At 36.5% G+C, this 12,535-nt stretch overlaps 1 protein-coding gene across 2 annotated transcripts in view; it reads left to right on the top strand.

Moving 5' to 3' along the window:
• The window catches only part of LOC149547534 (alcohol dehydrogenase-like 6), a 116,055-nt gene extending 111,778 nt beyond the window's left edge, over positions 1 to 4,277 (top strand). For both annotated transcript variants that reach the window (XM_089791690.1, XM_089791691.1), the window contains exon 10: positions 3,828 to 4,277. In XM_089791690.1, coding sequence (XP_089647816.1) covers positions 3,828 to 3,938 — 111 coding nt within the window. In that variant the 3' untranslated portion in view covers positions 3,939 to 4,277. The remainder of the gene's footprint in view (positions 1 to 3,827) is intronic.
• Positions 4,278 to 12,535: the final 8,258 nt, after the last annotated feature.

The raw sequence follows: 12,535 nt of genomic DNA, 5'->3' as shown, positions 1-12,535 counted from the left end.
TATATTGTGACAGGCAGCGCACCTGGGGCGCTGCCCCAAGACCCCGCGAGGGCACTGCCCCTCGACCCTGTCGGGGGTGTTGCCCTCTGGACCCCCAGTCGTTGTGGATATCAGTCGTGAAGTGTGACCTGTTGATGAGACTTGGAGCTGCTGCAGGCATGGAGTGTCTGTGTACTAGAGGCACCTGGAGTAGGTGTTGGACGTGAGGCTGTCTTGGTGGATGCATAGAGAGCTCAGGAGGAGTTGATCATCCAGTTGGAGGCAGTACAACGACACTTGGCTCAGGGTACCAGGAGTTGGAAATAGAGAAAGCAGCACGGGTGGCTATCAAAGTCAGCTTGATTAAGGAGACAGTATTGTGTTAGCAAAGGCTACAGAGGTAACATGGGTTGGAGACCAGTTTGGTGCAGGCATGGAACGAATGAGAAAGTGATAGGACTGATCTATCTTGTTGTAATTAGTCACTTAATGTCTTTTGGTTGTTAATTTGTCTCAGCTATTTTGTTAGTCGTCAGGAGACAACTTTTCTTTTTGGGGGGATGATGTAGTCGGTAGATTTTGTATTTGGTAGCCGACTGGGTTATGCCGTCGCAGATTGTGTAATTGGTAGCCGACGGGTAGATTAGTATTGTTATATAGCCGACAGACTCCTTCGGGAAGGTTCGGTGGAAAGTATTTATACCCCGTTTGGGATCATTGTAGAGCATCTTAGAAAGCATAATGTAATGTTCTGGCATATGCGAATAATAGAAGGAGTTTGTTGTTCGTATTTCCATTGTCTGTATGCATTGATTTATTTTACCCGTACGGTAAACAATTGTCATGTCCAACCCAAGCACAATCCAATGAGATCCTGCTATAAGAGGCTTGGCGCAAGGAAGAGGGAGACCGCGAACCCTCAAGTTTAGCTCACGGGCACGCCTAACCCTTTCATCTGCTATCTTAGTCTGGACTAGCTTCTCAATGTCAGAGAGAGTAGCAGAAGGAGGCGAGGAAGAAATGGGGTTGCTGCAAATAGATGCCCATGATTTTAGTTGTTTTGTCTTGGTCTATAGAGCATTGTTTTTTATCAATTTCCTCTTGTTTCATCTTCAAATCATGGATAGCCATCATTTGCATTGTGCGCTTGAGTGTATCTTGATTTTTATCGAGGTCAGTGACCAGAGGCAATAGTCAAATTGGTCTTTCAAATCTATTTGTATACTTGTGAGAGTTGTCTACATGTTGTTTCAAATCATTAACTATCTCGCGTAGGGATTGCATGGTATCACGAAGAGTTTGATTCTCAGATTGAGCCTCTTTCAACTGATTACAGATTTTAAGAGAGCGAGGATGCCACAATAGTAATGTCTTTCAGGCCTACACTGTTATTCTCAACTTTTGTCATGCGGTCAAGTAGTTGCTAGAATGTGATTGGTCCAAACAAAGGCCTTGACATTTTGTCAAACAATTTGTAGGAAATCTTGTAGAAACAAAAGCAAAAGCAAGAGTAAACCCTGGTTGGATGATGTTCAGAATGGCTTATCAAAAAGCCAGACAGAGGCACAGAAGCATAGTTCACCAGTTAACATTTTGTCAAATGGTTCACATGCAACCAAACATTGCCTTCTCCCCCAACTCGCGTGTTATGGTAGCCATGTGCAAAAGGCCGACAATCGTAGCTCACAACGAGGAGAGTGGTGGCCTTGCAAACAGAGCACAAACCTGGCCCCATGACACCTGACACTGGTTTTGGCACACACAACTCGACTCACGACAATTGCTTAGGAAAGAGATGCACTCACGACATGGTATAGCCGAGACACAAAATAGTAGGCTTGATGAGGAGAACAGTTGAAGGTTCATGGCTCAGGGCAGCAGCAGTTGAAGGTTCATGACCAAGAGTGGCGGAGGGCATCATGACCATGAGCAATTGCTAGAGTTCAATCCACAAAATAGAAAAATGCCCAACCAAGGGTTCAATCCACAAAATAGAGCAAGACCACATGGCATCAAGCATACCTCTAGCCAAAGGCAACCAACCCCCCTTGACACTTGGCACTACATGGCCAAAGCCATACAAAAAAGCCTAACAACCGTCACCAATGGAAATGAGCCTTCCATCTTGAGCCCAAACTATCCTTTCCCATCATGATATGCTCAACGTCACAATAGGCAGAGCACTATTCAGATATAAGTTGAAAGGCCCCATCTCACAATAGGGGCACCTTACCTCAAGGAGGGAAACTAAGAGAACCCACCAAGAGAAAAGAGGCATCTAGAGAAAGGAAACATACACATCTATGGCTCCAAGTTGAACCAGCCACATCCCACCACACCAGTGCAAAACAATTCTGTAGCCACAAGGAAAGAAAGATCGACAACCAAGCATCTACATTCTCACCTTAGCCTAGAGCTTCTCACATATAGGAGTAACTTCTTCAATCATAGAAGGCCACTCTGAAATAGGGGAGACTAAGTAGAGGAGCGAAACACCTTTGTTTAGACCTGTAGCTACAACAAAGACACCTCTACACCAAAATACATCTCCAATACCCAAAGGAACATCACAAATACAAGGGTAACATTTAGTAGCCACCGAGACACAACCCCTTCCCATAACACCTATGAAAGCCCCCCTTTAAAACCAATATACTAGCAAGAGAGCACATGCACAACTGGATCATTGTCCTCATCTGATTCCTCCTCTAGATCCCCTTCCAAACTTGTTGTAGAGCTACTTCAAACCCTAGTTGCAGAGCCATCACGCGCTTCCATTTCTAATGTTACAAAATTACCACAAGTTACCATTAATAATATTGATACTGACATAAAATCACCTACAGATTGACCATAAACAATTGTTTACTCCTCTTTAAAGTCATCACAAGAAAGTAGACAATGTGTTAGCTAGTTGAGTCTATATAAAGGGCACTCCTATGGATCTTTGCAGACAATGTCTTGTTATCCATCAACCTAAAAATAAAGGTGTTTGAGAAGCTTGCCACTAAGACCATCAAAATTTCTAATAAAAATGATTTTGGAATAGGAATAACACTTGATAAAGATTTTGAATAAGAATGACTATTGTGAAAGATAACCATCAAGGCTTTTAGGCATGTGAGAAAAAACAAGTGTTGCCAAGGTTAGATAGATTAATCTTAGTTTTATGTGGCATGACTTCCTTGAATATAGGCATTTTCGACATTATTTTGAACATTTTAAGACACACAAGTTTAAAGACATTATCCTTTCCTATAAATAACCTTAGAAAACCCTTAAAATCTTAATAAGATGAACTAGAATCAAGACAAAATTGTTTTAATATTATTATTATTATTATCAATATTTAACATTTTAGAAGAGAGCCCTTCAACTTTTGAGAAATGTATTTGGTTTAGACTAGGAAATGATTCCTTTAATGATTGCTTCCACAAGTTTATATATTGTTTTCTTCATTTGTTGGTCCAATCGACTTCCAATAATTGATTATAATCATATACACAAGGAGCTCTAAGTGCAAATTTGGACAAAAAACCTTTTCTGAATGATATGGATAATGTGGTTGGATTCAAAAAGTCAATTTAAAAATGGTGTACATATTGTTCCTTCTTCTGTTTTTAATATTTCACAATGTCAAATTTGATTTCAATGAACTATGCTCCTATAGATGATTTCAACCTTGCAATTCTTTATAGAATATATTAAACTAATTAGTAAATTTTATTTCAAGTTTATTTATTTGATGATCTATTTTGATGAGATGTATTGCATTATCTCAATATTTAGTGTATATAAAGAGATTGTTAATTCATTTGATTCTAAACTTGTCTATATGATAATCACAGGAAATTCAAGTTGATGAATATGTTACACACGAGTTGCCTTTCTCTGAGGTAAATAAAGCTTATGAGTTGATGAGAGAAGGGAACTGCTTGAGATGTGTTATGCACATGTAAAAAATGAACATTTGGGTGATCAAATTTCTTGTGAAGGAAAAAAAATGTACTTCAATATTTGAACATGTAATAGACCTAAATTATAGTCTCTTCTCATGGCATTCCCTTTCTCACATGGAGATAATGTGTTGAAGTCTTACGTTGTCATTTCATTTTTTAATGTAGTCTCTTTGACACTCAAACATAGAAAAATTAAATTTAAATATTTCTTATTCAACTCTCACGAGTTCAAATTGGTTAATATGGAGTGGAAGAAAGTGGGTGAAGAGGTTGAGTCAAAACTATGTAATTTGGTGACAAGATTGAGTTGTTGCAATCTATTAGCATTTAGTCTCCTTACTAGGTGTAGTCATTGCAAGCACAATTTTCAAAATAGTTGTGTACATGTTCACATGCACACTACCTAGTTTTATAGTTCTTGTTGGTAATTAATTGGCACCATTGCATATTATTAAGTGTTTTCTAAATTTTTTTTATGTAGATTGTTTCCTCCCAAAAAATGACATTGGTATTGGTGCAATTTTTGTGAGCATGAGACTTGTATGAAGCTATTTTGAGGTAACCATAGAGATTACTATACATTAATGAATATATTGTTTTGTTGAATCTGTCATGCTAAACATCAAAGAAAATTAAATAATGGATGTCTTTTCCATTTTGAATGAATGAAGCCTAGTGGTGCAACATATATCTATCCTAGCTACTTCAAAATCCTTTAAAGATTGCATCACAAATTTCATCCCCTATAGTGTGTTTATGCAATCATTTTATCTACATAAGATCTAATTGAATTGAGGAACTCTTGAGATCATAGTTTGGATTAGGTGGCTCAATTACCCAATTCCCTTGCTCGTTGTGAATTGTCAAAGCCCACATGTTGCTTCCCTAACAAATGTGTGCACCCAATTTGGTTGATATTTTTGTAAAGTCATGCAATCAATCAATCCTATACATTATATTGTTAATCTCAAATTTTATTGTAGTTTTTTTGGGATTTGTTATTTTGAATGCTACAATTGCTAATTACATTTTTTGCCATTGTTTGCACTTCTTAGTGTAGTGTTGAAAAAATGTTGTTTTAATTACTATAAAGGGATGTGAAACATCCACTTATTGTTTAAATTACATGCATGTGGTGCAAAATAACTTTATTCTTTTCAAGTTAGGTCTATTTGTAATGAAAATGAATTGTGCAACACAAAAAAAGTTTTTAATAATTAAGTATTCAAGATGTGGTAAAATTCATTACCTTTTTCATCTTCAAGCTTGATGTTTGGAGCAAATGCAATTTATTTTATAAAATAGATAGAATTGAGGAAATGAAGCCTCAATGAGGTTGTCCATGTGAATTGTAATGATAAACATATATGATTTCGAGTTTTTGCTTGCCACATACCTTTCTTACTCATTCTTTGGTTCAAATGTTGATTGGACAAGCTTGTTTGAGTATATTGTCATTTGACAATATTTATTAAGTTTGTCTTATTCTAAATTGCAAGTAATAATCTGACATTCTAGGGGCTAAAATCTAAAAGCAACATCTTTTTTTTTTGCAAAAAGAGGGGTAAAAATTTATTAAGACAGAAAGGAATACAACAAGGAGAGCTCAACAAGGAGCTCGATCCTGAGCAACAAGATCATCAAATTTTTGGACCATCTCAAAAGACAGTTGCCCCCTATCCCTAATAGTCCAACCCGGATCATGACTAGAAGCCCATTTGGCTAGACAATCAGTAGGTCTATTCCATTCTCATGGAATATACTTGAACCTAATGAACTGAAAAGAGGAAGAGAAGAAAAGAATCTGCTTAACAATAATGGCCAGCTGCCAACTAACATCCTCAAGCTCTTGCGAAGAAAGCATGTTCACCACCACTTGGGAATCAGACTCACAAATAATCTTACTCCATCCCCACAAGCAACACTGTTCCACAACATATAAAATAGCCTGAGCTTCCATGAGATTGTTAGTATAATCACCCTTATGAATTGAGAAGAAAAATTTAACATTCCCAGAACTACAACGAGCCACTCCGCCAATACCAGCCGGACAAGGATTCCCACGAGAAGAACCATCAGTGTTAATTTTCAGAACTCCACAGGGAGGAGGAGTCCAGTGACCATCCCGGTTAACCCGACCCTTCCTCTGATGGTGAAGCTGCCTGCACATAGAAGGAAACCTATGAGCCACAACCCCATCCTGCAGATGAAAATTGAGGCGATTACAGATAGCAAGATCAACCGGATCCATACCCCCATCAAGCTCACACTTCACAAGAATAGTTTCCTGGAGAGAATGTGATATTTTCCACCAAAGATGCAAAACACCAAGCCGAACATCTTGGAATATGCAACGATTCCTCTCCAACCAGATATGCCAAAGCATGAAAGATGGGCCAGCAATCCAAGCAGCATGGAGAGAAGAAGACTTGGAGGGAGCACTACCCAAGCGAGCCCAGAACTCAGGCAAAGAGGAAGCATGCTGACAAGAGCAACCCCAAGCACTCCACCAAAGGTGCCATATCTGAGTAGAATAGGAGCAATGGAAGAACAGATGGGAGACAGACTCCTCTCCATTACCACACAAAACACAATAAGAGGGGCCCTGAGATCCACATTTACAAAGATTATCCCAGGTAAGACAACGGTTGTGAGCCACTAGCCACATGAAAAAATTGCACTTGGACCAAGAAACCTTATTCCAGACTTGCTTCCACCAAGGGACCTCAGCATCCCCAAATAATTGTCTAGTTATCTCCTGATACCCAGCAGAGACATGATATTTACCAGACAAGGTACCGCCCCAAGCCAATACATTTGGACCAAGCAAAGAGGAACACTCTCTAGAGGCCAGAATTTGAGAAAGCTCTTGACGATCCATGTCTGTACCTCCAGGAGGCCAATCAGAGGAATGCTTCCATCTATAACCAACAATAGGTCCCAATTGATAAGGAGTCTTGTAATGAGCCACTTTATCCCACATAAGGCAATTGGTCTAAAAAACTCCAATTGATTAGCACCCTCTCTCTTAGGAATAAGAGTCAAGAATGTAGAGTTCAAAGCTCGAAGCATCTGCTTGCTAGCATAGGATTCTTTAACCACCTCCAAAAAATCATGATTAATGATTAATGATTATTTTTTTATGTTGTAGAGAAAGGCTCTAGAGCTAGGATCGTTGATTACTACTTCTATGTCAGATAATATTTTCCCATTCTATTCATATAGTGAAACGAGACTGTATACAACCATAAAAAGATAATCCCTCAACCTGCTGAAAATGACTGTATCGCAATCATTCCATTTCTTTCTTATAATTTCCCTTGCTTCAACCACAAACCTTGAAAACCTATTCTCTAACACAATTACTCTATCTAGATGTTGGTTGATAGATTTGTCACCAGCTTTATATTGTCATCCCCACATAAGTGACAAATTTTACCATGATCAAATTTATATTCAAATAGTCATTCCATGATTGATTCTTTGCTTAATTTGAAATGTGGCAGTTACCTTTACATAATTATAAAAAAGATTATTTCCTTGCTTTTAACTAGAAAGCAACACAAGGATGGCTTTCCACTAGAAAGCTTATAAGGTAACAAATCATCCAACATAACTAAATTAAAGAAAAATATAGAGTATAGAGCATCACCCTTGAAATCATATTATTGCACTTTAATAGAAATGTAATGTAGTAATGTAGGAACCCATGAAAGGAACTTTGACGCCAAGCATACAATGTCATCGTTCCACAATGAATGCAATTACACATCATAATTCAAAGATCATAGATGAAAAAAAAGTTCACCAAAACATTTCCATTAAATTTTTCACTTTTCAGCACATCAACAATATAATAATGTTTGGTTTTATGTTCTTAAGTGTAAAACAAAGTAAGCCCAAAAGATCCTAAAATATTGGAATGTCCCAGTATTTCAAACAAAATAAGTAGTTTCTTTAATAACCATTTCAAAACCAAGTCTTTGAAATTGACATAAAAGAACGAAACTTAAAATTCAATAAAATATAGTCTATTTCTTTATCTCCCGGTCTGCTAGCCTCCGCCACCTTGGCCTCTTTGTTATCCCTTGCTGCTTCAAATTCCTTGATTTTCTTATAGTAATCCTTAGATCTAGCAACATAGGTTGTGTTGTCCCTACTCCATGGCACGGTTATGATTTGCAACCCGGTTCTCCACTTAGTTAGATCCTTCTTAACCTCATTTGAATCTTGGTTAGTATTTGTGAGATCAACTTTGAGTGATTTCATGACCATTTGCAAATTAATTCATCTTAAAATAGTATCTGAATTATAATCTTGATGGTTACCTCTTTCATCTTGAAATACTCTTCAAATTTCTTTTTGATTTTTACAATTTCCTTGACATTCTCATCAAAGCCATTTGTCAAATCCTCTTCCAAGCTGTTAAAGTTATGACAAAGGTCTACCAGATTCCTAAAGTAATGTTCAAGGATTTTATTGATATAGCTCATGTAATAATCATAAATGGATAATTTCCATGCCACAATGTCTAGCTCTCTCAGATCCTTAGCTATTTTCTCAGCTACTAAAACAATGAGATTCAGTGCCATCATACCTACAATCTCTTAAAAATATGAAGGTACTACTCTATTCCTTCCTCACTTTATGTGGCTCCTCAACAAGTTTCTCCCTTTCGATGGTGATGTCAACAAAAAGATGTTAGTGTTTGGTGGCGTAATCCAGGCATGCATTGAACAGTTTCTCCACCCATTTTCTTATAGCTTGAGAACTCCCCATACTTCCTTTGACATTGTTAAGAATATCTGAATCACTATTGAACTGGCTGGACCTTAAAGCTTCCTCTTTGACCAAACTAACGACCATGAACACATATTCTTTAAGAGGTTGTAGTTGATTTTTCATCTCATGGTTCTTTTTCTATCTTTTCTAGCCCTTTCTATTAGTGGATTGAGAAAGAAATCAATGTGATATACTTCACCCTCTAAGTAGATGGACCCATGCCAATTTGAGTGATTTTTAAATGAACTTCTATTATTCCATACACATTTCTTTCACGGGATCTTCTATTTCTTGCACACAGACACAAGGTCAATGATGATTCTTAACATCCTCTTGGATCATTTGGCCTTAAATGAGCTCTAAAACGATAAGGAAACTGTGTCAACTTCTCTAGTTGCAATGGTGGATTTCCTCTTTTTCTTCTCCATTTCTTTCTTTGACCATGTAGGAGAAGCCATAGTTGACTTTGTATTCTCATTATTATTTTTCACTAGTTTTTGCTGGACTATGTGAGGATAGGAATTTCTTTTGAAGGGGAAGATGGGATATCCAAAATGGGTGAAAAAGGCTATTCTCCATGTTTTTCTACAATATAGTAGTTAGGTCATTAAAATTTGCTTTCTCTTTCGAAGGAGTGGATATCTCATTTTGTTCACATACAAGTTTTAATTTTCCTTTGTTCTTATTAGGTTGCTCTACATCAACTCTACTTTGCGAACACTATCTTTTTGCATCTACTACTAGGCTTACAACAAGTTTGTGAAAAGTAGTAACACTTACATAGTAATTTCACCTTCATCGGTACATGATAAGATATATAAAAATTTATTACAAAAGATTTAACTTGCTCAAAGGCAAGTCTCATAAAACTTCTCTTGAATACTTCAACATCTTCTAGGAAACCTTCATAGAAATCTTTAAGACTAGGCTTATGTAAATAGCTCCTAGATCCATATATATTTTTTCTAGCATATTCTTTGCTATCAAATTTCACCCTCTACTAGAGATAGTAAATGAAAACTATTGCATGGTTTTTCCACTCCTTTTTGCAGATGTTGGGGTTTCACAAGTGTAAAAAGACACAGACAAAACAAAAGAGCATCCTTTCTTTCCCACATTGAGATACTTTACTTTCACTACAAACATTTGGCAATGAAATTCCTAAAATAGCTTGAGGGAAATAAAATGAACTTGAATGGTTCTTTTCCAAAACCTCCTATCCTCAAATATGTGAATTTATTAATCTAAGTACATAAACTTCCAAATTCTTTAATTATGTTTGCTAGCTCTTGAGAGATTCACATTCTAAGATTCCTATCTAAGTCCCTAGCAACTTTCATCAAAATTGCATCATTGATGTGGGAGTAATTTTGTAGCCATTAATGATGGTAAGATGATGAAATTTCTTATAGTTGGTTAGTAAGATTGATATTCTAGAGCCTCCAAGCCATTCTAGGAGTTTTCATGGCTAGCCAAAACATAGGAAAGTATTGAGTATAGGTTAAAGACCATTATTTTAGGAAAATCCTTTAGCCTCTCATCTATGTAGGAACTCATTATATAAGCCCAATCTATGTGATCTCATTTTCCACAAACAACAAGGATAAATATACACATCCAAAATTCAAAATTTTTAAAGCTAGTATTCCCAACTACTTAGTGTAGTAAAGTGGGTTATCAATCGGGTCTTTAAAACACACTCTCTTTAATTTACTCCATAATTGGGATTTACCTCCTTTCTTAGCCTTTAGCAAAGACTTAGATATGGTGTTCCTATACCAGTATACATGGTTTTTGTAATACTCCTCCCCAATGCTCATATATAGCTTTTCTATTGTGTCTATGCTCAAAATACATAAAAATCGAGTGATACATTTTGGATAAATTTTTTCCATTGTCCTTGTATCAACTATCTGCATTTTATGTGCTTGGGGGTTGTATAGCATGGAGCATGCAAATACTAATTATGGACAAGAAATAGTTACAGGAAAACCACCTGCATGCAACACACCACTCTAAAAGAGATTCTTCTTTCAAGGTGCCCAACTTTCTTTCTAAAAACCCTCAAAAAATCTCCCAAAATCACAGTGCTCAGCCTTGATATCCCTCACCCCTAGCAACCAATTTTGGATTAGATACGAGCTCAAGATGGAGGAGATAGAGTAGAGTGTGCGAGAAGCCAAGGTGAATATTAAACATTTACCACCTTGATGATATATTGATTTCATGGGATGTGTACTTAATTCGACAACATTAATTTTCTTAGAAATTGAACAAATCCTATGTAAAACATATTTCCAAGAGGAAACAATGCCTTGACATGTAAGGGTAACCTGAGAGATTTGTATTAGGGATGTGACTCACCAATTACCTGACCACCTAGGAACCTAACCTAACAACTAGTAGTCAGGGCTTATGAACTTATGAGAACCTAAGACCCAGTGACTAATGCACAAAGGATGTCAGGGTGTTAGTTGATAGGATTTTTGGAAATATTAATCATGCTAGTATTATCACAATAGATAGGAGCCATACCATCAACCATCACCTTTAAATCCATAAGCATCTACTTCATCCACAAAACTTGCATCTAACATGCAATTGCAACAATGTGTTCAACCTTAGTGGTTGACAAAGTATCTTGTTTCTTATTTAACTAGGTTACTAACCTATCACCCAAAAAGAAAACTTCACCATTGGTATTGCATTTTCCATCCAAACAACCTATAAAATTGGAATTTGTATATGAAACAAATTAAAAAATTTCCTTGGTTTACATAGCCCATAATGATCCGTGCCCTACAAGAATTTGAAAATACATTTTACTGCATTAAGATGAGAAACTTTAGGAGAAGCCACAACCAAGTAGCCATACACATTGCTAGCATAATGTTTGATCGAGAAGCTGCTAGATAAAGAAAACTACGAATCATAGACCTATACTATGTTTGACCTATTGAAGGAGAATCACCATGTTTAATTAACTTACATTCTGTAATCATTGGAGTATTGATAGGTTTGCATGTTCACATTTGACAATTTTTAAGCATTTCTTTTGAATATTTAGTTTACGATGGAAAAATGCTTCATCTGATTGAGAGACTTGAAAACCAAGAAAATATGATAACTCCCATAACATAAACATTTCAAAAGCTGATTGGAGATGATTAGAAAAATCCTAACATAGTTTATCATCTCCATCAAAGACTATGTCATTAGTATAAACAACCACAACGAAGACCTAATCTTTAATAGACTTGAAATATAGGTTACTACCTGCATTACCTCGATGAAGACCCTATTGTAGGAGATACTCATCAAGCCTTGAATTGTAAGCCCAAGGTGTCTGTTTAAAGCCATCCATGACCTTTTTGAGCCTCCACACATATTATTTCCTTGCACAAACAAAACCCTCTGGCTTTTCCATATAGATTTCCTCTTTTTAATACCCATTTAGAAAAGTCAAATTTACATCCTTTTGCCAAACCTTAAAGTTATTTTATGCTAAAAATACCAAAAACATGTGAAAAGCTTCCAACCTGGCTAGAAGAGAAAATTTCTCCTCAAAATCTACTCATTCAATTTGTGCATAGCCTTTACACGCAAGCTTAGCCTTATTTCAATAAATTTTCCATCTTCTTTAGGTTTTCTTTTTTACATCCATTTGGAACCAATTACGTTATGATCTAATGAATGAGGAACCAACTCCCAAGATTGAATATTCTCAGTTTGTGCTAATTCCTCTTTCAATACAATAATCCAATTATTATCAATACTAGCTTCCTTATACATTTTAGGTTCCATCATAGGAATTA

The sequence above is a fragment of the Cupressus sempervirens genome, chromosome 7, assembly GCF_028749045.1.
Source record: "Cupressus sempervirens isolate cs-2001-9-10 chromosome 7, ASM2874904v1, whole genome shotgun sequence".
Taxonomy (NCBI): Eukaryota; Viridiplantae; Streptophyta; class Pinopsida; order Cupressales; family Cupressaceae; genus Cupressus; species Cupressus sempervirens.
The sequence above is the reverse complement of the archived record's forward strand: the minus strand, read 5'-3'. Positions and strand labels throughout refer to the sequence as shown.